Raw genomic sequence first — 25,466 nt, 5'->3', positions numbered from 1 at the left:
CATTCTCAGCGAAACATCACGTGATTTTTTTTTTTATGTTGTTGTAGGAGCGCTTTGCAGTGTTTTACCGTTCGATGTGCAGCGCTGGCCGCTCGGGTTGAGGACCCCTACATCGATACCACCATGAAGGTACAAGAGGTTTGAGTGAATTGAAGATGGAAAAGCGCTGTAAAGTTGTCCCTCGCTATATCGCGGTTCACCTTTCACGGTTTCGCGGAATTTTTAGTGCAGTTTTTCATGCTTTTTTACATCGTATGAACGTGCATTGTGTTCTGCGTCCTGATTGGCTGTTGGACTGTAGACCATTGTGTTGTGCGTCCTGATTGGCTGTTGGACTGTAGACCATTGTGTTGTGCGTCCTGATTGGCTGTTGGACTGTAGACCGTTGTGTCGTGCGTCCTGATTGGCTGTTGGACTGTAGACCATTGTGTCGTGCGTCCTGATTGGCTGTTGGACTGTAGACCATTGTGTCGTGCGTCCTGATTGGCTGTTGGACTGTAGACCGTTGTGTCGTGCGTCCTGATTGGCTGTTGGACTGTAGACCGTTGTCCATCAGTCTCCTCCGTGCCGTGTCTCCTGTCCAGTACAGAATGTGTTCAGACAAATTTACATAAACGTTGGATCTCAGTGTGACTCTGAAGTGCTGTACGTTTGCGATTTGTTTTCTCCCCGACAAAACCCACAATGTCGATGAAACGTTCTGCACCGACAAAGACGCCGACGAAGGTTTGAACTTTGAGAGAGTTTAAACGAGAGAGAAACGTGAGAAAATGATAACGCCTGTGTGAGAAAAGATACGATAACAAATTTTGAAGTTCAATATATCGCTGAAGTAAATACAAATGATAAACTACAATTTATACCACTGACATAATAACCCAAGAACAGATTTAAACTACAAAAACTATTCTAAATCTATAATATTGTTAAAAAAATCAATAAATAATGAGTCATAGATGTTATTAATTCAACCTATTACAGGTCAAATCTTATCATACGGTCAAAAAATAACCACAAATGTCCCAGTAGTGCAAAGAAAAAGTCCACACGATAAAAACTGACCCCAAAAAATATTGAACGATATGTTGGTATAGTGATTATCGTGACAGGGTTCACTTTTTATATATATATTTCTGTTTATAAGGAAAAGTGAATGGCAGCCCCACTGATAATCCGCGATTACCTTTACCTTTAAGGACTGTGGAAATAAGTCTCACTCCTTTTGCTTTTGCTGTTCCGCTCTTTTATTTACTCCAAAACCGGACGTAGGATCATCACATCTGTCTTCATATATTAGATTTTTCATATTCACATTATTTTAGCTAACTACATTCATCAGACCTTTAGGGCCCCAAAACAAAAAAAACAAACAAAAAAAACAGTGATTTCACCCTTAAACAAACAATGGCTATAGAATAACTTAAATTCCTCGGTAATGCAGTTAACCATTTGTCCAAAAAGCCTGAAAAACACCAAAACACTTGTATTGTACTTTGACAGAACTCTCTAAATACTTGGCATTTCGTCCAGGGGCGGGGCTTAGTGTTCCATGTCGATCAAAGCTAACGAACTGCTCCGTGCTGTGTTTTTACGAGTTTTAAATTCATAATGAGCAGATGTAATGTGTTTTTGTGATTAATTACAACTAAAACTAATACATTCATTCATAATTTTCTACTGTCTAAAAGAATTATAGCTCGGTTCTGCCAATTCCCAGTTAGCAAACCTGTCCCAAAACACTTTAATAAATAGGTTGCCGTAGTTGCAATAAAATGCTAAGTCCCTCCCCTGGACAAAATGCTGAGTTTTTAGTGAGTCTTGTACTTTTACTCACTTGACCGTCTGAGTTTCCTGTTGTGTCTGTACAGGCGTGTCCCCCTTGTGGCCTGGAGGTGTGCGCGCTCCGGATGCAGTCGTTCATCGGCCTCAGATCCGTGTGCGTTTACGGCGGCCATGTTGTCCTCTTCTCCAGAGTCGACCCGGAAACTCAAGAGGAGCCTGAACGCACCCCCCAGCGCAGAGGCCTGTAAGACAAATACACGACGACACAAACTGTGATTCAGGGCAGCACCGATTATATTAAAGAAGCTAAATTCTGTACCTGCGTTAAAGGTGCACTGCGGAACTTTTCTGGAGCAGGGTCCACTATCTGCTTGTCTTCATGGAGAAACTGTATTATTGCTTTGCCTGGGATGTTGCACAGTATAGCACTAAACTTATCTATGTCCCTGGAGAGAATCTAGGCCAAGTTATAGGTCTGATCTGTGGAGAGGCGAGCTTCGATCACAATAGAACTGTATTTATTTATTTATTTATTTTATTTTATTTTATTTTATTTTTTTATTCATATTTTTATTAATGTGTGAACAAATATTACAACATACTGTCATTTAAAACATCAAATGCATTCACACCTTTTTAATTTTATATATAACAAAACTGAAACTTAAAAAGTAAATAAATAATATAAATTAATAATGACACAAAAAAAAATAATAATAATAATTAATTAACGATCCCGCAAATCCTGACTGTAAATAAGTAAGAAAGGCATCACCTAAAAAATCAAGACATATAAATCATAAACAATAACAGAACTGTATTTATTTTTGAGCAATAAAGCAACACCTTTGATTAAATACATATTACATGGATAAATACATATTAATGCCGTACTGTTGAACGTTCCGTGCAAAGCGATAACTTCTCCGTGGAAACAAGCAGGTGGCCGACATCCCACTAGAAATGTTCCGCACTGCGCCTTTAATAGGTTTGTTCATTTAGTCTCAAACTAAAACTGATTAAAAACTGAAAAATGTAACTTCTTGAATGTTTTAGGTCCAGCATATTTTCAGTTTCAGTTTCACGGTGACAACAAAATCTAAATTTCAATTCCTTTTTTTGCGATATGGATATTGTATCTTTAAAGACATACTGTGTAACTTTTCTTGTGGCTGTTACGCCATCTGCTTTTTGCCGATGTACCGTTATTGCTTAACCTTCAGTGTTCGACAGTTTGGCGTTGTACTTTACAACACATGTGTCAAACTCAAGGCCCGTGGGCGAAATGTGGCCCGTCATGTCGTTTTATGTGGCCGCGACGAGGTAAATTAAAAGGTATGACTGTCTTAAAATGTCAGTTTATCAGGAGATACACAGTTACACAACGATTTTTTCATATCTATGCAAATTCATATGCAATATTTGTAACGTGAAAAAGTAATAAATACAGAAACGGTTAATTAACAAGATAAAAAAAGTAGTTACATTTATTTTACATTACATTTGCTTATATTTACTACATTTATACTGTCTTACATTTACATCTGGTCCTTTGAAAGCAGCCATTTTGCTGATGTGGCCCTCTGTGAAAATGAGTCTGTTACACTTGCTATGTTAATAAAGACAAACAGGTGGCGCTACTAGACCAAATTTGATTTTATACCAATTGAGAAACGATCCGCCTTCATTGTAAGACAGTAATGAATAAATCGTGGTAGATTTGATAAATGCCATACTGCAGAACATTCCAGGCTTAAGCAATAACATCTCCATGGAGACAAACCTCCTCCAAAATCTATGTTCCGCAGTGGAGCTTTAACCTTCATGTCCATCCTTCACTGTGTTGTGGTTTTAGTGAGTTGAAAGAGCACACCACGCTGGCTGGTATTTTCATGGCAGTGGGAATTGACCCCACAACCTCCCCAGCCCTGGAGAGCCTCCTGTCACGCCCCCTTTTGTAAGACAGCCCCCACCCCCGTGTCCCCGCCCCCTCCGCCGCCATACCCCGCTGTCACCTACAAACCAAGCTGCAAACTCAAACCAACAGTGACTTTTTTTTAAAATTTTCTTTTTCTAAATCGATGTTTTGTGCAGCTCAGTTTTAACGGTGACGTCGTTTCCCTTTTTAGCTCCTAACTCTAGATGATTTAACCCGTCGTCTAACCGTCTGGTGTGGAGTGTTTTAACTCAGTAACTAATGTGAAAACATTTATGAAGATGCAAACCCCGCCCCTTCACCTTAAGATATTTGTAGTGATGCTAAAAATGCTATAAATGTTTAAAATGTTATGTTTAATTTTTTATTATGCCACATTTGGTCACATTTTGTCCTGTTAATATAATTTTAATAGTACTGATACTTCCTCAGATATTTAGTTTTGATCATATAAATGGACGTAGCTAACCTGGTAGCCACTGTGGTACATACAGGAAGTGATCATGGACACACTTCTGGCTCCAATTCACTTTCTATAGAAAAACTGCCACCCGTCTCTCTCTACCTGCTGCTGTCAGACTCCGTCGTTTTGGTCTTAAAATGTTCGTATTAACCCGCTCTACATGATCCTGGGGTTTTTATTTCACTACTGTGTCTGTTAATCCAAATATGAACATTAATAACAGACGAATCGGGCGCTTTCTTTTCCCCGAGGTCGCTCCCAAATTTGCCCTTTTGACCGCTCTAGCCTCGATTACGCTGTGGGTGACGTCGCACTCACGTAGTCCACTTCTTTATACAGTTTATGGTTTTAAACTTAATATAGTATTGATTAGTTTTAGATTTTAGATTGTTTTATCTGCTTTTCACAGTCGTACTTTATGTATTTGACCCGTGCTAGGCGCTAACTCCTGCTTTTGTTCCAGTGTTGACGAGTATCTTTAACAACTTTGAATGACTAACTTGGCTCCGTGTTCGGTCGAAGCTTCGCGCCGGTCCGTACAGCGTTTGTGTTCATATCGGATTCTCTTTGTTTGACCTTTGACCTCAGGACCAGGAAGTGGGCCGTGTCTACGCCCAAAGAGCCCAGTGCTGTCGGACACGGCTGGAACATCTATGTGGTCAACACTGTGCCCCCCCTCACGCTGTATCAGGAGATGGTAACTCACACAAACAGACAAATATATGCAGTTTTAGTATTTTTAACTTTTATTTTCTATTAAACTTTACCCTTTGCATCACTGTGTTTATGCAGATTGTGATTCTGATTTGTTAATTCATATCGCAGCCTATTTGTAAAGCACAAGACTTTACTATATTTTGGTTGTCTTTGCTCATTTTATCCAATCCAATATAATCCACTTTATTTAAATAGCACGTTTCACAAACAAATGCAGTTTCCAAAGTGCTGCACAAATACGTTATAAATAAAAACAACTAATTAAGTAAATCAACATTTAGACTAGAATCAAATAGCAAAATTAAAATCATAAATATGTATATAAAAGCAATAAAACAATTACCAATAAAACAATAAAAACCTAATAAAACAAGCAAATCAAAAAGAACAAATCAATAAAAGACAGAGGATCATACGACTCACGCAGAGTTAAACGCCACAGAGTAAAAGTGGGTCTAAGACGAGACTTAAAACTCTCCACAGGGGGCGCTGTTTTGACGTGACGAGGCAGAACATTCCAGAGCTTTGGACGAGCCACAGACAAGGCTCCGTCTCCTCTGGTTTTAAGGCACCACGAGCTGGAGCTGGACCTCAGACCTCGGACCTCAGTGTGCGCCGGAGTATAAATTTGGATGAGGTCCGAGATGTGATCTGGGGCCAGTCCATTCAAAGCTTTAAAAACAAACAATAAAATCTTAAAATCTATTCTAAAATGAACAGGGAGCCAGTGCAAAGATGCAAGAACTGGAGCGATGTGTTCATGTTTTTTATTTCCTGTTAAAAATGTTATATTATATTATGTACATTATATTTCAAAGGGCACTGTACATATTTGGTTGTACTTACTACTCCGATTTAGCTGAGTCCTGATTTAGCTTCTAAAAACATCTTTTGGGATTTACAGCTGAGGAATTCAATGACACACCCATTATCTCCACTGCTACAGGCAAGTGGACGTTTGAACTGCAACAAAACAAAAACTTTAAACTCAAGAATCAACAAATCAAACAAAATATATGTTCAGTTCAATAAGATAAAGATACAGTCAGTGTATTTGGGCTCAAAACAGAAGGACGTTTATACCTATATTCTCCTAAAAAAAACTCTCACTCTAGATGTACCGTTTTTTTCTTGAATTCACCCCCAATTAGCAATTAAGCAGCTCAAATGAAAGTATTATATCATTTGAATGGGGAAAGGTCCTCACAAAGTCCTTCAAATCCGTTAGAAATTGTTTGTCTAAAGCTCACAAATACTTAACCTCGAGGAATAAACTCGTGTTGTTTCTGTGTCAGGTTGAATACAGCCAGAGCTACTCAGAAGCCAACCCCCAGGCCCAGAGCCTCCGACACCTGCTGAGTGAAGCCCACCTGCTGCTGCGGGCGTCTCTGCTCACCTGCGCTCACCTGGAGAGAGGGGAGGGGGCGGAGCTGCAGACGGGGGAGAGGGCGGAGCTAGAGGCAGCGCTCCGGGAGAACTGCGCTCACCTGGGAGATTGTTTCAGCAGGTAACAGCGACGTTAAACGAAACTTTAAACGAAATACACGTGCATTTTAAAGACGCTGTACCTGATTTGTACTGTTTTTATTTTGGTCGTTTACATTTATTTTGAAAAAGACAAAACAAAACAATCAACAATAAGAGTAATTAATAAAGCAGGATTCCGTGATCTTACTAATGAACTATTTATACAATTTAATATGTTAAAATTTACAGACATAGTTAAGTAAAACATTTTGACAGTTCTGTTTTGCGTTGTGAATGAAGATATTCCCGTACGAATTCAGTCCTTCTTTAAATTAAGAAATGGTCGTTTTAATTTAAGAGGTTTGCTTCGGTTTTAATGTAGCAAAATAAACTAGTGTGAAGCAAAGATGTGTCTGTTTGAGGAATAAGCTGTTGGAATGAGCTCTGTGAGGAATTTAAGTGAATTAAAACTGTCTAAATAAAAAAATAAATAAATAAAACATGCATTCATTCATAGATATATTGATTTAAGTCAGGGGTTTTCACAGAGGGCCACATCAACAAAATGGCCGCTCTCAAAGGGCCAGATGTAACTGTAAGATAAATATCACTAAATGTAACCAAATTTAATGTAAAATAAATGCAACTACTTTTTAATCTTGTTAATTAACCGTTTCTATATTTATTACTTATTCAAGTTACAAATATCATGTGTGAATTTGCATAGCCATGAAAAAAATGTCTGTTTAACTGTGTATCTCCTGATAAACTGACATTTTAAGACAGTCATACCTTTTAATTTACTTTGTTGCGGGCCACATAAAATGACACGACGGACCATATTTTGCCCACGGGCCTTGAGTTTGACACATGTGAAGTAAATGGATTTTGTTGTGTCATTGTATGTATGTGGAGTTATGCATTGATCAGGATGTTCTTACATAAACACGCCGCTTCAGCTCAGTCCTTTTTTAGTTGCAATTAATGAAGAAAATGTTTTGTTTTGTCTTTGTCAAAAACGTAAATAACCAAAATTCATTCATTCATTCATAAAAACCTGAAAAACTGAACTATTTAATTTTAAACTGTTGAGAGCATTCATAGTATCCTAATTATTCACCACGATGAGTTTATAAGCACTTTTCACAAGTAACTTTTAGAGGAAGTGGAATTTTGTCATCACGGTAATGCTAACAACATGCTAACTTCCTGTTTTTCTTTATAATTGAATGCAGACAGCACACAATCGGTTTTATTTTGACCCTAAAATGTGCTTTACGATGTATCTGTGCTGGGGTAAAACAAATTTAACTTTATCACGTGAAAAGAAAAGGGATACTGCCACTTTAAGTAATTAATGTATAAACAAATATGAGTTGAGACTGGAGAGGGTTGACAAAAGGTCAGATTGTTTTGTTTATACCGTGAGGGAGGCAGAGGGAAACGGAGCAGAACAACCCACAACTGAAAACGTGTCAAGGGCAGGTTTCTTGAGTCAGTCCCTCCTTTGTCCAGTATAAATTCACACGTCTCAGAACATAGAATTTACATCAACATAAAGCTGTTTTTTTTAGATTTTTTGACATTTAAACCATGTTACAACGTTGGTCCCTCATCCAAAACATACCTGGAGTAGCATTTAGCATCATTTAGTAATCCTTTTGTTGTGTCGCAAGTTGAAACCCTGCACGTTTTTTTTAAGTCTGTTAAAAAACATTTAAGCATTTCTCTTGTCAAGTCACGTTCGTTACAGCTGCGTGCTTAAATTAAACAACAAAATTGATTCTTGTGAGCTTTAAAGCACGTTCTAATGTTGTTTCCTCCTCAAAAACACGCCTGGAGTTGTGTTTTGTTTCATTCACGCTTGTTTGAGTAACACTTTATTATTAGTCTGTAACATCTCCAAAGCTCGAAATGCTCTGTTCCACCTTGTGATGTCATCAAGTGGTAGTTTTAGTTTTAAGTTAACAGCTACATTTTACCTTTAGTTCAGTAGAGATTGTCAGTTCCAGGACTGAAATGATCCAAATGATTCTAGAAATGAAGGTGTGTGGAGTTTAAAAACGCAGTGGAGCACTTCCTGTATCACCACACGATGACATCACAAGGTGGAACAGAGTGTTTTCAGTTTGAGAGAAGAACTCGGCCTAAATCTGCAGGTTTGTTTGTGTGTTAAACATGTGTGAATGAAACAAAAAAACACAACTCCAGGTCTGTTTGTGACGAGGAAACAATATGGGCCCCATGTCGGGGCATGTTTGTTATTAGTTAAGATGATTTTTTTTTTTTCTCATAGTAATTCCCTTTATTGCCACTAGATGGAGCCATACACCAGGTTCAAGTATGAGGAGCTCTCAAGTTGTAAAATAATGTCTGGTTTTATGCATTTATTTTAAGTTTTAAAATATAAAATACCAAAGCAAATGTACTCAAAGAAACCATACTATCTGTTCTTTAGCACAATAACTCCAAAATGTGAAATATTGATGCTTTTGACGCTAAATCTGATCATGTCCATGAAACAAAGAGATAAGCTCCATGTAATAATATGCAAAACACTTTATTTGTGTGTCAGATCTTTAGCAGCCCGATGATTTTTCACATTATAATGAAGTTATCAGCTAGCGAAAATGTTTGTTCACTTTCATTGACTTGCTAAATTGGCAATTTTACTTCTTTTGATTGTTTATTGTGATTTGACAGATTATGCCAGATGCCTTCCCTTTGCCTCCTAAACCCCTTATATAATATAATATATTATATTATATATATTTTTATTTTATTTATTTATTTTTATTTTATTTTATTTAAATTTTAATTTAATTTTAATTTATTTTTTTAATTTTAATTTTATTTTTATTTATTTATTTTTATTTCATACACTTAAAGTACATTTCACAAATTAGTCCTTATATAATTTTAAAAAGGAGTGGGAAGAAGAAAACATATTAAATCCCACCCCTATCTTCCATTAAGACTTGAATTAAATGATTTGTTTAAGCTTCATATTCTAATATTCAAATGAAACTGACATTGTTCTTCTCCTCAGTGTAATCTACACTGTTTATAAAGTTGTTTCTGGACGCACACACCCCCATGTACTGATAGATTAACCTTTATCTATGTAAAAGAGTCTGATTATTTGACTGTGTCGTCCTTGGCACATCCTTTATTCTCAGTATAGACAGACACGATGCAAATCAAACAGACTGGATTTGAATGGATGGCACAGGCTTCAGACACCGTGGAGTCTGGCCACGAGGCTGGTTTTAGTTTTATCGGTGTCATTCTTACAGTGAGCTGGGACAAAACAGATTTAGGTCAGGGATGTCAAACTCAAACAGTGGGACAAAATTAAAAACTCAGTCAAATTCACAGGACAAATTTAATATTAAAAAAAATTTACTGCACCTGATATGTAACGTTTAACCTTTTCATATGGAAACAAAAAAAAAAGAAATAAAAATAATAATAATAAAATAATGTAATAATAATAATAATAATAATAATAATAATAATAATAATAATAATAACAATAATAATAACAATAATAATAACAATAATAATAATAATAATGTGAATGAATGGATGGATCAATAAATACATACATAAATAAATCATTTATGTTTATTTATTTAATTTATTTATTTAATTTATAATGCACTCTTCATTCCATAGAATCTCAGAGTGCAACATTAAAACAAGAACTTTAAACCAATAATTGTTAAATGCGAAAAAAAATCAACTTTAGCTTTTCTAAATAAAAAGGTCTTCAGATTACTTTAGTTTTGCTTAAACAGAAAATAAGGAATAACTCAAGCTTAATAATACAAACATATGAGAAATAACATTTGAAATAAAAGACACATCAGTCGTGTTCATTTCTCATTTAAATAGAAAAAATAAATGATGCTTCTCTCTGTAGCAATTAGTTTAGCCGCGGTGACCAGTAGCTTTGTCGCTAATGAGCGTCAACAGAAAAGGAGGGCCTCGACTGCATCGTACTAGCAAAGCATTCTGGGATTTGTAGTATTAGTGGCGCTATACACCGGCGGGCCAGCTCTAATGCACATTTGATATGATCTCATGGACCAAATTTAACTACACAGCGAGCCGGATTTGGCCCCCGTGCCTGAGTTTGACATATGTTTTAGATCAAAATGGTGTCGTTATTAGCAACCCACCTGTATTTAGTACTTTCAAACTCACATGGGACTTACTATTATTGCTACGTCTTAAAGAGTCCTGTTTTCACCTTATTCCAGCAGTGGCCGTGGGCGCCGCCATCGTCATTTGAGTTGTTTTATTTTGTTTGGAGCTGCCGATCTTGACAGCTCATCTGTTCTACAAGGACTCCATTAGCGGTTTTAAAGTTTTCCGGAGAATCGTTGCAGTTTTGACTTGTCGTCACACGTGAACATTGAACATTTGACACAAACCAACCTAGTTTATACAATATTTTAGCGCTGAAACTTTGCCCAAATTCTTCATTGAAAGGAACGGGATTTCCACTTCTACTATAAAGAAAGTGCGGTTTAGTTGCATTTACCGAAAAAAGTGGGCGGGGCTGAATAAGACCATTATACTTTATACATGTATTTAAAGGTGTGTAAATACATTTTTTCCAAACTAGCCAGCAAATAGCAAAACGTTATGGAGGTACAGAAAAACAGAATTAGTTCTTTTTAGACGGTTTGCAGTGGTCCAAAGTTATTCCTCAGTTTTTTTAATGCATTACAAACAAACTGATTATTCACAGTGATGAGTTTATCAGCGTTTTTCACAATTGGAGGTACCACATTTACTGCGATATTTTGAAGAACTTGCAGAGAAGAGTAACCGAAACTTAGTACTGTTACTTAAATTAAAATATTACTTAAATAGGAGTAAAAGTATGCTGCTAGAACAGGACAATGTAAAAGTAGCTGAGTACTGCCCACATCTTCTGTGTTTTCAGGGGGAATCAGAAGGACTGCCACCTGGCCCTGCCCTACTACAGGATGTCCGGTTTGTCCATCCCGGAGGTCATGGCCCGAAACCAGCCGCGCCCGAGCAGCCCGCGCTCCTACGGCCCCGGGTTCCTCTTCTACCTCAAGCACTACCTCCTGGAGGAGACGCAGCAGACCCTCGACCAGGTTTAGATTCAAGAAAAAAACAGAATCTCGTCATAACTGTGCACTACGCAGCATCTTTACCACCCTGTCTCCAAGGATATGTCACTGCTTTGCATTTGTAGTACTTTTTTATAACAACAAAACACCCAACTCTCCCGACCCTTCAGACTCCCCCGACCCTCCAGACTCTCCCGACCCTTCCGACTCTCCGACTCTCCGACTGTCCAGACTCTCCGACTGTCCAGACTCTCCGACTCTCCCGATTCTCTGACTGTCCAGACTGTCCAGACTCTCCGACTCTCCCGATTCTCTGACTGTCCAGACTGTCCAGACTCTCACGACTCTCCCGACCCTCCAGACTCTCTGACTGTCCAGACTCTCCTACTCTCCCGACTCTCCCGACTCCCCGACCCTCCAGACTCTCCCAATTCTCCGACTGTCCAGACTCTCCCGACCCTCCAGACTCTCCCGACTCTCCCGACCCTCCAGACTCTCCGACTGTCCAGACTCTCCGACTCTCTGACTGTCCGGACTCTCCCGACTCTCCCGACTCTCCCGACTCTCCCGACTCTCCCGACCCTCCAGACTCTCCCGACTCTCCCGACCCTCCAGACTCTCCGACTGTCCAGACTCTCCGACTCTCTGACTGTCCCGACTCTCCCGACTCTCCCGACTCTCCCGACTCTCCCGACCCTCCAGACTCTCCCGACTCTCCCGACCCTCCCGACCCTCCAGACCCTCCAGACTCTCCCGACCCTCCCGACTCTCCCGTAATTTAATAATGTCATACTGTGTAACCTTCCAGGCAAAGCAATAACATCTCCAGGGAGAAAAACAAGTATCTGGCACCTGTCAAAAATGGTTAAAATAGATTAAAATACATCTAAATAGAGGTAAACTTCTGACTAAACCGGATATAAACGACTATTTAGTGAACAAAATGCACTTTCCAAACATCACATAGACAGAAAATCAAAGTTTAGACGATAGGATTGAACTAAATATTCAAAAATATTACAAATAAAATCTATTGTATGAAATGTGCAAATAGATAAAACTTTTTTAACTAATCCTATAGCGTCGGATGCTATCGCCGCCGATTGCGGACTTTCCATTACCGTAACTCCGCAACCAACTGTGCTCTCGTGTAAATCCAAACGGCGTCTCAAAGCGGAGGCATGGGGCTCTTTAAATATGTTACTTATTTTACCAAAAATTACAAACTCAAAAGCTGCAGAACTTCAAATATTCTTTAGTGGACGTTCCAAAAATATAACCTGGCCAAATCAATTTCTTAGCTGCATAAACGACTGACATTTTTTTATAGTACGGGCTGTAAAAACCTAACCTTAAGTACAATCTGCATAATCTCTTGTGTAAATGTTGATTATTGTTCATATATGTAATTTAAAGTGTTTCTGAGCTGGCCAGATATTTTTTTTCAGTGTTTGCTTGCATAAAAGTTACTCAAAAGTACATTCGTTTTTATGTTTTTCTTCTACTTAAACTGGTATTACACATTTATTTGATCCATCAATGGAAAAATAAGGATGGATTTGTAAAATAGAGGTAGTTGTGTTAAACAGGGCAAAAGTAAATGTTGATACCTCCTTGAACATGATTTTTATGGCTAAAAAAAGAAAAAAAAAAAGTCTGTAAATTGTTTCATGTCCAAACAGGAAGCTGCGGATGAGGTCATAGACATCTTCAGCCAATCGGAGCCCTCGCAGCTGGTGGGCGTGTGCTCCAGCCCCATCATGGTCCACGTCAGCCCGGCCCGGACCCTGGCGATCCTCGGGCACCTGGAGGACAGCGTGGGCGTTTCGGTCACCCTCACCATCGCCATGGCGACGTTAGCGCTGCGACTGGACGACAGGGCGCAGTACAGGCAGCTGATGGACAGGCACTCCGAGGTGAGCGATGATGCGTTTTTTTCCCCTGAGACGAGCAGGTCGGCTAGAAACGTTACATAGTGCGGCTTTAAAGAAAACTTAAATGAGCTTTTGTTCCTTCATCTTTAGTTTACTCAAAGTTGTATTTAGATTCAAGGAGTCTGTTCATGCGTCGCGTAGTCGTTTTTGTACAAATTTAAAAAAAAAAATTGGTCTTTGTTGCGATGATGTTTATGGCGACGTCAGCTCCCGTTGGACACCGCAGTTTTCTAACACAGACTTGTTTCTTTTATCATTTTATTCATGATTTTAGATGAATATTGTGGTTTAAAATGTGCAAATTCTAACATAATGATCCACAGGTGTCATAGATTATACTATACAAGCACAATAGTCCCTCTTTAACCATGGCCAGATATTGCGTTTTTGCGTTTTTACAGTGGTCCCTCGTTTATCGCGGGGGTCACGTTCTAAAAATAACCCGCAATAGACGAAATCCGCGAACTATCAGCTTTATTTTTAACAATTATTCTCTATGTTTTTGTCTGTAAAACCCCTCACCGCGCACTTTATACACTTTTCTCACACAGGCGTTAACATTTTCTCACATTTCTCTCTCGTTTAAACTCTCTCAAAGTTCAAACCTTCGTCAGCGTCTTTGTCGGTGCAGAACGTTTCATCGACATTGTGGGTTTTGTCGGGGAGAAAACTTGCAAAATAACCTGCAATAGGCGAAATCTGCGAAGTGTCAGCTTTATTTTTTTTTACAGTTATTAACGTATTTTATAAGTTATAAGTTGCACCAGCCAAAAAATGAAGAAAAAACATATTTTTCACAATCACATCTGAGTATCCTCGGCCAAACTATGAAAAAAAGTGCAAGTTATAGTCCGGAAAATATGATATATATGTTTTTGTCTGTAAAACCCCTCACCACACACTTTATACACTTTTCTCACACAGACGTTAACATTTTCTCACATTTCTCTCGTTTAAACACAAAGTTCAAACCTTCGTCGGCGTCTTTGTCGGTGCAGAACGACATTGTTTCATCGACATTGTGGGTTTTGTCGGGGAGAAAACAAATCGCAAACATACAGCACTTCAGAGTCACACTGCGATCCAACGTTTATGCAAATTTGTCTGAACAAAAAAAGCATGTATGTATTATTGTTTCTTCCAGATGCTTCTCGTGTACGGGTTCATAGAGGAGCCGCTGCTGCTGTTACACGGAGCCGGAGGGGCCCAGAACGCACTGGTCCGACCCACAGCCCTGGCCTCGGAGCTGGGTCGCTCTCAGCCCGGGCTCCTGGTGGCAGCTCTGGTGGCTCTGCACGAGAACAGCAAACTCAAACTGGAGCAGGCCGACCATGTGTTTAAGGTGTGTAAATATATTTTTAAACTCGCCAGCAAATCGCAAAAAAGATGTTACGGAGGTATGGAATATTAACGATGCAGTACTAGATTTTTATGGACTTAAAAACATACAAATGAGTGGTCCAAAGTTATTACAAGCATACTCATATTTATCCACCGCGATGAGTTTATCAGCGTTTTTCACAACTGGCAGTACCACATGTATTGCGATATTTTGAAGAGCTGAGTTGTAGATTGCAGGAAAAAGTAACCAAAACGTAGTACTGTTACTTCAATAAAAATATTACCGTATTTTCCGGACTATTAGTTGCACTTTTTTCATAGTTTGGCCAGGGGTGCGTCTTATTTATGTGTGAAATATGTTTTTTTTCTCAGTTATTATGCATTTTTTTTGGCTGGTGCGACTTATACTCCAGAAAATACGGTACTAAATTAGGAGTAAAAGTGCTGCTAGAACAGGACAATGTAAATGTAGCTGAGTAGTACCCACATCCGCTGACTTGTGTGTGTGTTTGTGTGTTTGTGTGCGTGTGTGTGTGTGTGTGTGTGCAGGAGCTGGGCTGTGAGAGCTGTCTGCAGGTGGACTTCTGGGAGGGGATGCTGATGGCGTCTTCGCAGGAGCCGGTGATCCAGGAGCTTCTGTTCAGAGTGGCCTCCGTCTACATCGACAGACTCACTCGCACCAACCCCGACCCCAGACTGTCCCACTCCGGCCTGGGCAAACGGTCCCTGAAGAGTGCCGACGATCTGGTACACCGCCGCTGCGTCACGTGACCGCTCTAAACCCGTGATTTTAAACTTCATAATGTGTTAATTCACTCTAGATCGGGTCCTGTTCACACTACGGGGCGCTGTATCCCTGGCTCACTGTCCTCTGCCCCATTCACATTACCAATTCTCAACACCAGGAGGCGCTGCAAAAACTTCAGGTAATTAGTTTGGAATTGCTGGGTTTCAGAATGTTCAGATATTGATGTTGTAGTCATCTGTGTGTCCATAAATCTTTAACAATCTTATGTATTTTTCGTGAAAATGCATGAAATTACCACCATTTTGGCTGTATTTTTGTTCAAACTCAAACTGCTGTGGAAAGTAATGCATTTTTTACACGTAAGAAAGAGTTAGGACCGTGTTTGCCGTGTGCCATCTGAAAAAAAGTTGTTGTAAAGCTGTAAACATAAATACTAGCGACAATTTAAACTACTGCCCTAATCCTTCCACAGTTAAAAAACCGAGTACTCCAGCTTTAAGACGTCTGGTATATATTTTAATGTTGTATTTGTATCTATTTTTATATCACACTCATCCACTAACTTCTACTTTTTTGGGTCAAGAACCATAATTAACCGTACACTCCCTCATATGATCTACATACGAACGTACAAGACATAACATGGTTTGTGAACGTAACAGCTATTTACAATTGTATGTGACAAATGTGTGTGTGTGTGTGTGTGTGTACGTGTACCTGTGTGTGTGACATTTCCGTGATTTTGGAGGGGGGAGAGGAGAGTGATAGTATTAGTCATTCGTAAGTGACAAAGGAAGGTATAGAGAAAATAGATGGGAAGGAAGAAAAGAGAAAAAAAAAATAAAATAAAATAATAAAAAAATAATAATATCAAAAAGTAACTAAAAATAAAAATGCAAAAAAATTAATAATAATAATAATAATAATAATAATAATAATAATAAAAAATTAGGTGTTGTGTTTGGTGAAGGCCAGTGGTGTATTTCAAATCTTACTTGTGGTCGTCCCCGTCTATTAAACTGAGCCCAATTGTTATTTTGTTAAGTTTTATATATATATATTTTGTTTTTCTTTTTTGTATATTTTTATGACATAGACGACTCTTCATTTCTGCATAATTAACTATTAATAATACATTATGGTATGCACTCTCGCCACCATTATTAGCACTTCAAGCCGTTTTAACCGCTGCTCTCATTCTGATCAGTTTATCTTCTTTTTTTTTTACACATACCAGGTTGACACACATAATATTTTATACTTCTTATACTTCTTCTTCCTCTTCTTTCTTCTTTTATTATTATTATTATTATTATTATTATTATTATTATTATTATTATTATTATTATTATTATTATTATTATTATTATTATTATTATTATTATATCATTATTGTTATTATTGTTATTATTATTATTTTTTATTATTTTTATTATTATTATTATTGTTATCATTATTATCATTATTACTATCATTCATTTTACCATTCATATTTTATTTATTAATATTGTTGCTGTTATTCTGATTTTCAAAAAAACTCTATACCTAACCCTGGTATGATCTTAACGTGTGATTGTGCCTCAGTCTCTCCTGTGCGGCCCGTCTCTCTCCATCCCGTCCGTCGTCCCTCTCCTGGAGCAGATCTCAGAGGAAACGCTGTGGGGCTTCAGCCTGCACCTGCTCTGCGCCACCAGGAGGGGGCACTACAACAGCAGCATCGAGAAGCTGCTGGATCACTGTCCTCAAGCCATAATCGCCTACGCCAACCACCACCTGCAAGACAGACACATGGTGAGGCTTTGATTTTAATTATTTTACTGTCAATTTGTTATAATTGTGTGTAATTTAGTCCGTCTGTGTTGTTTTTGTCACACTTAGGTTTAGTTTAGAGCGACAGGACGGCCCTTTTACACCCGGGACAGTCCCAATTTTTAGCCCGGTGTCCTCTGTCCCAGCAGATTTATCAAAGAAAAACATTCATTTGTCCCATTTTTATTCGAGAAATGACCAAGATGTGCCTATTTTGAACCAATTTGACACCCACCAGCAGTAAAGAGGCCAACGTATTATGATTTATTTAACTAAAATATTAAAAAAACAAGCTTTAAAATGAGCATAAGGCAAAAATGCACTGACAAAAGTCCCTCGGATTATGACTGACACCTGGCACAAAGCAGAATGAGTGATGTAACCTGCTCTTTTTACAATTTTATTTATACAAACAATCAAAACCCGGGTGTGTCCCAGTTTTTAATTTGGAAACTCCTGTCACTATAGTTTAGTTTTGATCTATGAGGTGCTATTTGACAGAGACGCATTGATACAGGCGCTGGTTTTGGATATTTGTTTGATTTTTTTCAGCCACAACGATAATATTTGAGCTTTTATAACACAAAACTTTTCTTTAGCTTCTTGTCAGGTCTATAACAGTAACATAACGGATATTAGTCAGTTATTTGTGAGTTAAATTAATCCTGTTTTCAGTTTCTGCTTTAGTATCGGCTGATTTTGGAAGCATTGACTGAAAAAAATAGATTCTTGCATACGTGATAAGAAAATAAATCCTACGTTAGTTAAATATTCAACATTAGCAGCATAATTTTTGTTCAAAACAGTAATAAAAATGAAAGACTTGATACCACAGTGATAGTAAAAACACTTTCTTTAGACAATATACTGTGATTTTTAATATTAAATAGTAACACAGTGGTCCCTCGTTTATTGCGGGGGTCACGTTCTAAAAATAACCCACGATAAGACGAAATCCGCGAAGTATCTGCTTTATTTTTTACAATTATTCTCTATGTTTTTGTCTGTAAACCCCCTCACCACACACTTTATACACTTTTCTCACACAGGCGTTAACATTTTCTCACATTTCTCTCTCGTTTAAACTCTCTCAAAGTTCAAACCTTCGTCGGCGTCTTTGTCGGTGCAGAACGTTTCATCGACATTGTGGGTTTTGTCGGGGAGAAAACAAATTGCAAACATACAGCACTTCAGAGTCACACGCTATAAAAAAAAGCATGTAGCGAGGGACAACTGTACTTTGTTTTCTATTCCCATGTGGATTTATATCTGTGTAATTCCCTCAGTGTCCAGTAGGTTCATAATGCTCCACGGGTGTAAACTTAGTCTATGTGTCTTATACTTGTTCTGATTCAGCGCAAAATCATTCTAAAGATACTCAGGAAAGGCTCATTTCTGTCCCGTGAGTGTGGCTTTTTTAGTATCGACGCTGCTCAAATGAGTTTACGTGTCATTCTGTTGACTCACCTCTCGCTTTATGAAGACTGAGCCCAGGTTTAACCCACATAGTGACACAGATTAGAGATTTATAAACACACCTTAAGAAAACTGCACGTGGACTAAATGTTCCGTACTGTTTGCTCTGTCAACACTTCACCAAAATCGTTTTTTATCGCCGGCGACAGCGAACAAAAGTCAAAACGGGAACTTGCTTCGGCGTTACGGTGCGACGTAAAAACCGTGAGTAATAATATAAACTATGATCAAATAAAAATAAAGGCGTGTTTTGAAATGAGGTACATGAAATAAACTTTGATGTAGGAATATAAAATGTACAGTATGAGCAGTTGTTTCTGATGTTGAAGAGCGTTTCGCAAGGTGATGATTGACAAACAAAAACAGGTGAAACGAAGAGAAACGCCAAAGCAACCGCCGTCTCGGATCGAATTAGCTTGTTGCCATGGAAATCCGCCATGTTTGCGGAAGTAGCGAAACCGTCGTCGAGCCGTGTTAGCGAAAACGATAAAAGAAAACACAGACCGACCCGATAAACTTCTGGTAAATACGTACAACAATCTTAAAATCTCCAGCTTTATCATTGCGCTCGCTGAAAATTTGAGGCGTGGAAAAGAAAAGGAAGGAAGGAAAAAAAGGAAAGGAAGGAAAATAAAAAGGGAAGAAAAGAAAAGGAAGTAAATAATAAATAAAATAAAAGACAATAGAGACTCAACCCTGAAACTGAATGTGAAAACTAGTTTTAACTTCATAATTATACTCACTCATTCGTTCATTTTACCTGATCGATAATAAAACATTAGCTCGTTGTAAGACCCCGCCCCCTCGACCTCGCCCCCCTCAACCTCACCCCCCTCAACCCCGCCCCCCTCAACCCCGCTCCCCCCAACCCTGCCCCCTCAACCTGCCCCCCTCATAAATAAAACAAAAAACAAAAAGACGGAGGTGTAATGTCACAATCCCGAGCTTTTTTGCTACAATTTTTCAGCCAAATTGCAAAACTTCCTAATGCGATTTAAATTTAATCTATTGTGTAGTTTATTAAAATGAAGCATCAATAGAAAAATAAGACATGAGAACTTCAGTTAACGTAAAAAAAATGATAAAACAAGACATTTAACTAGAACACCACAATATATGTTCAATAAAAACAAAATGCAGTAAAAAAAAATGTAAAAATTAAAATGATCCATGTTCTAATGTCGTTTCCTTGTCACAAACAGACCTGGAGTTGTGTTTTTTTGTTTCATTCGCACACGTTTAACACACAAACATACCTGCACATTTAGGCTGATTTCTTCTCTCAAACTGAAAAAAACTCTGTTCCACTTTGTGATGTCATCATGTGGTAACACAGGAAGTGCTTCGCTGTGTTTTTAAACTCCACACACCTTCATTTCTAGAATAATTTGGGTCATTTCTGCTCCTGGAATTGCCAAAATCTCTCCTGAACTAAAGGTAAAATGTAGCTGTGAACATGAAAACTACCACCTGATGACATCACAAGGTGGAACGGAGCGTTTTGAGTTATGGAAATGTGACAGAATGATAATAAAGAGTTACTCAAACATGCGTGAATGAAACAAAACACAACTCCAGGTCTGTTTTTTGACGAGGAAACGGCGTTATATCATGACTTAAACCTCACAAGACTCACGTTTTGTGTAATTTAAGACCTTTTTAATAAACAACAGACAAAATAAATAAAAAGTTCAAAGTGATTTCCAGTCGAACACAGTCTGTCTGTTCACTATAAGGAAAGCTGTTTAAAGATTACACCCAAGGGCACGTTGTTACTGTGATATTAACTGTGCTCGTTCAGACACGCCGGGTATTGTCTGAGCGCAGGATTTTCCCATTTAAAACCACATTGTGTTTTAAATGAGGCATCTCTGACGAACGAGGTCATCTCTGGAGCGTAGAAAAGTGTTTAACCTGTTCGGAAATACGAGGAAGGGAAATTCCAGTTAGACAACCCGCACGTATCGGTAAAAGTATTAAGATTTAAAGGAGCCGTACTTTTTTTTTTTTTACCGCCAAACAGTTTGCAGTATCTTAATTATTCCCTGCAGTGAGTTTATAAATACGTTTTTTTCATATCTTTTCGAGACCAGTGCGGAGTTTTGCAGTCGCACTAAGGCTAGCAACAACAATTAGCATGCAAACAGTGCACTTCATGCTTCCTGGACAGTAAAACCCTTTAGAATTAGATGCAGACAGTACAGAATATTGTTTTGTTTTTTTAGATTTTGACTTCAAGAGCTGCTTATGCAATATATTTGTACTGGGACAACACACATTTTGCTTAAATCTATGTGAAAAAAATTGGTACAGAGCGCGTTTTATTTATTATTTTACCAAAACTGAGTAATTAATGAATGAAATAGGACTTAATTAGGATCAAACTTTGGCTAAAAGTGCAGATACTTTCGTCAAATATTCATAAATTAAAGAATAAACAAGCGGGAACGATCATTTTGAATGTCTAATGCCTTAAATCAGGCGTAAACCAGGGCAACTGTGAACACGCCTTTTAAACTCAGTTAATTATAAACCACAATATTGATCTAAAATAGCCCAACAATAGAAACTGGTTCAAAACTGCAGCTCATTAAAGTTTATTTTACAGACGCTACCAGACAAAAGCTTTGACACTGTCCTTTCTACATGTTGAATAAACACAGAAGACATTAAATATATGATAAAAGAGATATGAAAAAGTGAAATAACTCGAGTAATTCTTCTCAAACAGTGGTTTCTCTCAGTGAGCTTCTTGATGATTCTCCTGAAATGGTCAAGAAATGTCAAAAAAGTGCAAACCAGGGTCCAAAGCAAAGAGTTCAGAGTCATTTTGAGTTTATTTTTTGTTTATTCCATTCCGTACGTGTCACTCGTAGTTTCTAGAAGGCAAATAATCACGGAAATAAATAAGAAAAATACAGTTTAAAGTGTGTAAATGTGTGTAAATGTCACATATCGCAGCCGTTCATGCAGTATTGTTTGTTCTCTGCAGGCTTTGTGGTGGCAGAAACTATTACCAGAGCTATGTAACCGAACCAGAGCGGCCACGGACAACAGCATCCTATTGGCTGCTCTACAAGGTACCGTCACGAGTATTCACGTACGCTCGAGAGACGCTAGTCAAAACATCAACAAACAGATTATATTAACCTACAGAAGTCATTCTATTGCAACTGTACCACTGCAATATGGCGGTAATAGTAATAATAATAGTGTTTGTTGTCCCCGTGTTTTAATCATAATGATCTGACAACAGAGACGCTGGTGGTGGTTTCTATGGAGACGAGCCCGACGGAGTTCCTCGAGCTGATCCCGGACGACGGCACCGCGGCGTATTTTGTTCCGCACCTTCTCACCTGCAGCCAGAGGCACCTCACCGCCTGAAATACACCTGCAGCTAGAGGACCCTGAACACACCTCCACCTAGAATCCTTTCACCTGAATGGACCTGCAGCTAGAGGCCCCTAAACGCAACCCCACCCAGAGTCACCTGTACACGCCCGCAGCAAGAAGCTTCTCACCTGAGCACACCTGCAGCCACAGACACCTTCCAGCCTGAACTCACCTGTAGCTAAAGGATCCTGAACACAACTGCATCCAGAGGCACCTGTACACGCCTGCGGCTACAAGTCTCTCACCTGAGCACATTCGCAGCCGCAGACACCTTCCCGTCCGAACCCGCCCGCACCCCGATGCGCCTCACTGCTTGAACTCACCTGTAGCTAAAGGACCCTGAACACGGCTCCACCTAGAAGCCTCAAATCTGAGCACCCCTGCACTGAGAGGCCCCATAAAAACGACTGCAGCTAAAGGAACCTCATCTGCAGCTAGAGGCCCTTAAACACACCTGCATCTAGAGGCACCTCACTGTCTAAAATACACCTGCAACCAGAGGACCCTGAGCACACCTGCACACAGAGGCCCCATGAAAACAGCTGCAGCTAGAGGAACGCCATTGCCTGAGCTCACCTGCAGCTAGAGATCCCCCGAATACAACCACATCCTGAGGCACCTGTACACGCCTGCAGCTAGAAACCTCTCACCTGAACACACCTGCACACAGAGGCCCCATGAAAACAGCTGCAGCTAGAGGAACCTCACTGCCTGAGCTCACCTGCAGATAGAAGCCGCTGAACACACCTCCACCTTGAAGCCTCTCACCTGAGCTCACCTGCAGTGACCTCGCCCGTCGTTATACACACACACAAATGTATATAAAGGTTTTTAGTGTGTTTATTCAACTTTTTATTTTACTTTACGTCTGTGTTCAAGGTCAAATGCATCTGCTGTTTTGAAGATTGTGAGATTTGTTGTGAAACTGTATTTATTTGTGTTCAAGGTAGCGGTGGATAACAGTGTTAAAACATTAGCAAGTTAGCAAACGTGCTACTGAATGAGCCACGATCAGTAGTTGAGTATCAAACAGCGTCCTGGTGATGGCAGACGGACCAAGAAGCATCGAGATGTTTGTGGTGGGTCTGTGGAGGCCATTTTAGACACAAAGATGAACCTTTGGAGCTCTGAAGTGATTATCTTGTCACTCTTCACATTTGGCTTCTTATCGTCCAAGGCAAGTTTATTTGTACAGCGCAATTTGTACACGAAGTGATTTAAAGTGCTTTACAGAATAAGAAAGACTTTACAATCACAATGCAACAAATACAGAGATAATCATCATAAAATAAACATTAAAAGAGAAAAGTGCAGAATAAAACCCTTTGAGTCACATGCACAGATAAACAGAACAGTTTTGAGTCTGGATTTAAACATTGTCAAAGTCGAGGTCTGAGTCACATTTTCAGGAAGAATGTCCCAGGTTTTAACTGCACAAAACTGAAACACTGATTCAACATGTTTAGACCGGGTTTAGTCCTGGTTTAGTCCTGGTTTAGTCCTGGTTTAGTCCTGGTTTAGTCCTGGTTTAGTCCTGGTTCAGTCCTGGTTCAGTCCATGTTTAGTCCTGCTTTAGTCCTGGTTTAATCCTGGTTTAATCCTGGTTTAATTCTGGTTTAGTCCTGGTTTAATCCTGCTTTAGTCCTGGCTTGGTTCTGCTTTAGTCCTGGTTTAGTCCTGGTTCAGTCCATGTTTAATCTTGCTTTAGTCCTGACTTGTTTCTGCTTTAGTCCTGGTTTAATCCTGGTTTAGTCCCAGTTTAGTCCTGATTTAATCCTGGTTTAGTCCCAGTTTAGTCCCGGTTTAGTCCCGGTTTAGTCCCGGTTTAGTCCCGGTTTAGTCCTGGTTTAGTCCTGGTTTAGTCCTGGTTTAGTTCTCGATGTCCAACATAATTCCAGCCTCATTCAGTAAAATGACATTTTGTCTGTTTTAAACTCAAACTGAACTAAAAGTTTTGGTTTTATCACTTAAAACTAAAACCTAAACCTTGGTCTAAAATGAGACTAAAGCACATACGGTAGGTTTAAATAATGATTCAACAAGGACGAAACATTTATAGATTTGTCTCTAAATAAAACTACTAACTCAGCCTGTCACAATAACATGTTTTGAGGTTCGATATCTTGCTGAATTTGCTGATTTAAACCACAAAAACGATTCTAAAGGTACGATTTAGTAAAAAAACAACAACCATAAGCTGCATTAAATAAACAGCAGAATAAAACACTTTAGTTGTTAGTTTGCATCTGTAAAGTGATTAATTGAAACTTTTACAGCTTCAATCTTAACATAAAACCAACAAATAAACAAAAATGTCCCAGTTGTGCAAAGAAAATTCCACATGATAAACACTGACCCCCAAAAAACATTGTTCCATTTAACATATTGAATGATTTAGTGATTCTCAACCTTTTAACATGCACATTTTTAGACAAATTATCATCTTTTTTTATCCATTATCCAGCCCTAAAAATAAAAAAACACTAACAAACAGTACATGGTTTATTAAATTATTGTTTCAGTTGTTGTGTCTATGGAACCGGAACTTTCTCACACTTTAACAGGTCCATTGTGTTTGAGGTTTGTCGTCTTAAACATTTCATTTCGCCGCATCATTAGACAGAGTGTACGTTATGTAACTGTGTCTTACACGATCAGCTGCTCATTCAAAACATATGACTCATTTCGGAGTTAAGCATGCCCTACTTCTTCATTTTTAAGCGTACCCTACTTCTTCCGTTTTAAGCGTACCATACTTCTTCAGAGTTAAGCGTACCCTACTTCTTCGGACTTAAGTGTACCAAAAAAACACTGTTTCCGTCTCCGTCTAGGAAATGAGTCAGAAAATTGAAGGTGCAGCTACCGGTAATATTAATCTGAATGGACTAATTAAGTGTAAGTGTGACGAGTAAACTTTATATCCTTAATGAGGTCAGTCGTAGTTGAGTCACGCCTGTCGCTAATCCCAAAGAATCCACCCTGAGGCAAAGGTTCAGCCTATTTAAGCTTTAAGATCTATTAATAAAACCATTCAAAAGGCTCTCAGTCCTTTGGTTTAAGTTTGGATTTACGCAGCAAATAAAGAAATGTGCAAACTGAAAAATGTAGTTGATCTATCTTCAATTATTTATGTAAATTAACCCTGTGACAAAGTTGACAAAGTAGACTGAACAGTTACTAAAGACACCTCTGGGACCCCGCAGAAGAGCTGGAAAAGCTAACTGCATAAAAATCTAACTGCTAACTGTAAAAGCAAACTGCTAACTGTAAAAGCTAACTGCTAACTGTA

The 25,466-nt window shown here is 38.7% G+C and overlaps 1 protein-coding gene across 2 annotated transcripts in view; it reads left to right on the top strand.

The window, feature by feature from the left end:
- Nucleotides 1–25,262, top strand: part of hps3 (HPS3 biogenesis of lysosomal organelles complex 2 subunit 1) — a 34,603-nt gene extending 9,341 nt beyond the window's left edge. The window contains exons 13-25 of one of the 2 annotated variants that reach the window (XM_055221066.1): nucleotides 48–129; nucleotides 1,869–2,026; nucleotides 3,638–3,739; nucleotides 4,770–4,878; nucleotides 6,194–6,405; nucleotides 11,323–11,500; nucleotides 13,159–13,392; nucleotides 14,555–14,752; nucleotides 15,301–15,498; nucleotides 15,573–15,677; nucleotides 17,084–17,290; nucleotides 21,777–21,864; nucleotides 22,041–25,262. In XM_055221066.1, coding sequence (XP_055077041.1) covers nucleotides 48–129; nucleotides 1,869–2,026; nucleotides 3,638–3,739; nucleotides 4,770–4,878; nucleotides 6,194–6,405; nucleotides 11,323–11,500; nucleotides 13,159–13,392; nucleotides 14,555–14,752; nucleotides 15,301–15,498; nucleotides 15,573–15,677; nucleotides 17,084–17,290; nucleotides 21,777–21,864; nucleotides 22,041–22,168 — 1,999 coding nt within the window. In that variant the 3' untranslated portion in view covers nucleotides 22,169–25,262. The remainder of the gene's footprint in view (nucleotides 1–47; nucleotides 130–1,868; nucleotides 2,027–3,637; nucleotides 3,740–4,769; nucleotides 4,879–6,193; nucleotides 6,406–11,322; nucleotides 11,501–13,158; nucleotides 13,393–14,554; nucleotides 14,753–15,300; nucleotides 15,499–15,572; nucleotides 15,678–17,083; nucleotides 17,291–21,776; nucleotides 21,865–22,040) is intronic. The other variant, XM_055221067.1, reaches the window with a different exon arrangement.
- Nucleotides 25,263–25,466: the final 204 nt, after the last annotated feature.

Source organism: Periophthalmus magnuspinnatus, chromosome 4 (genome assembly GCF_009829125.3).
Source record: "Periophthalmus magnuspinnatus isolate fPerMag1 chromosome 4, fPerMag1.2.pri, whole genome shotgun sequence".
Lineage (NCBI taxonomy): Eukaryota > Metazoa > Chordata > Actinopteri > Gobiiformes > Gobiidae > Periophthalmus > Periophthalmus magnuspinnatus.
The sequence above is the reverse complement of the archived record's forward strand: the minus strand, read 5'-3'. Positions and strand labels throughout refer to the sequence as shown.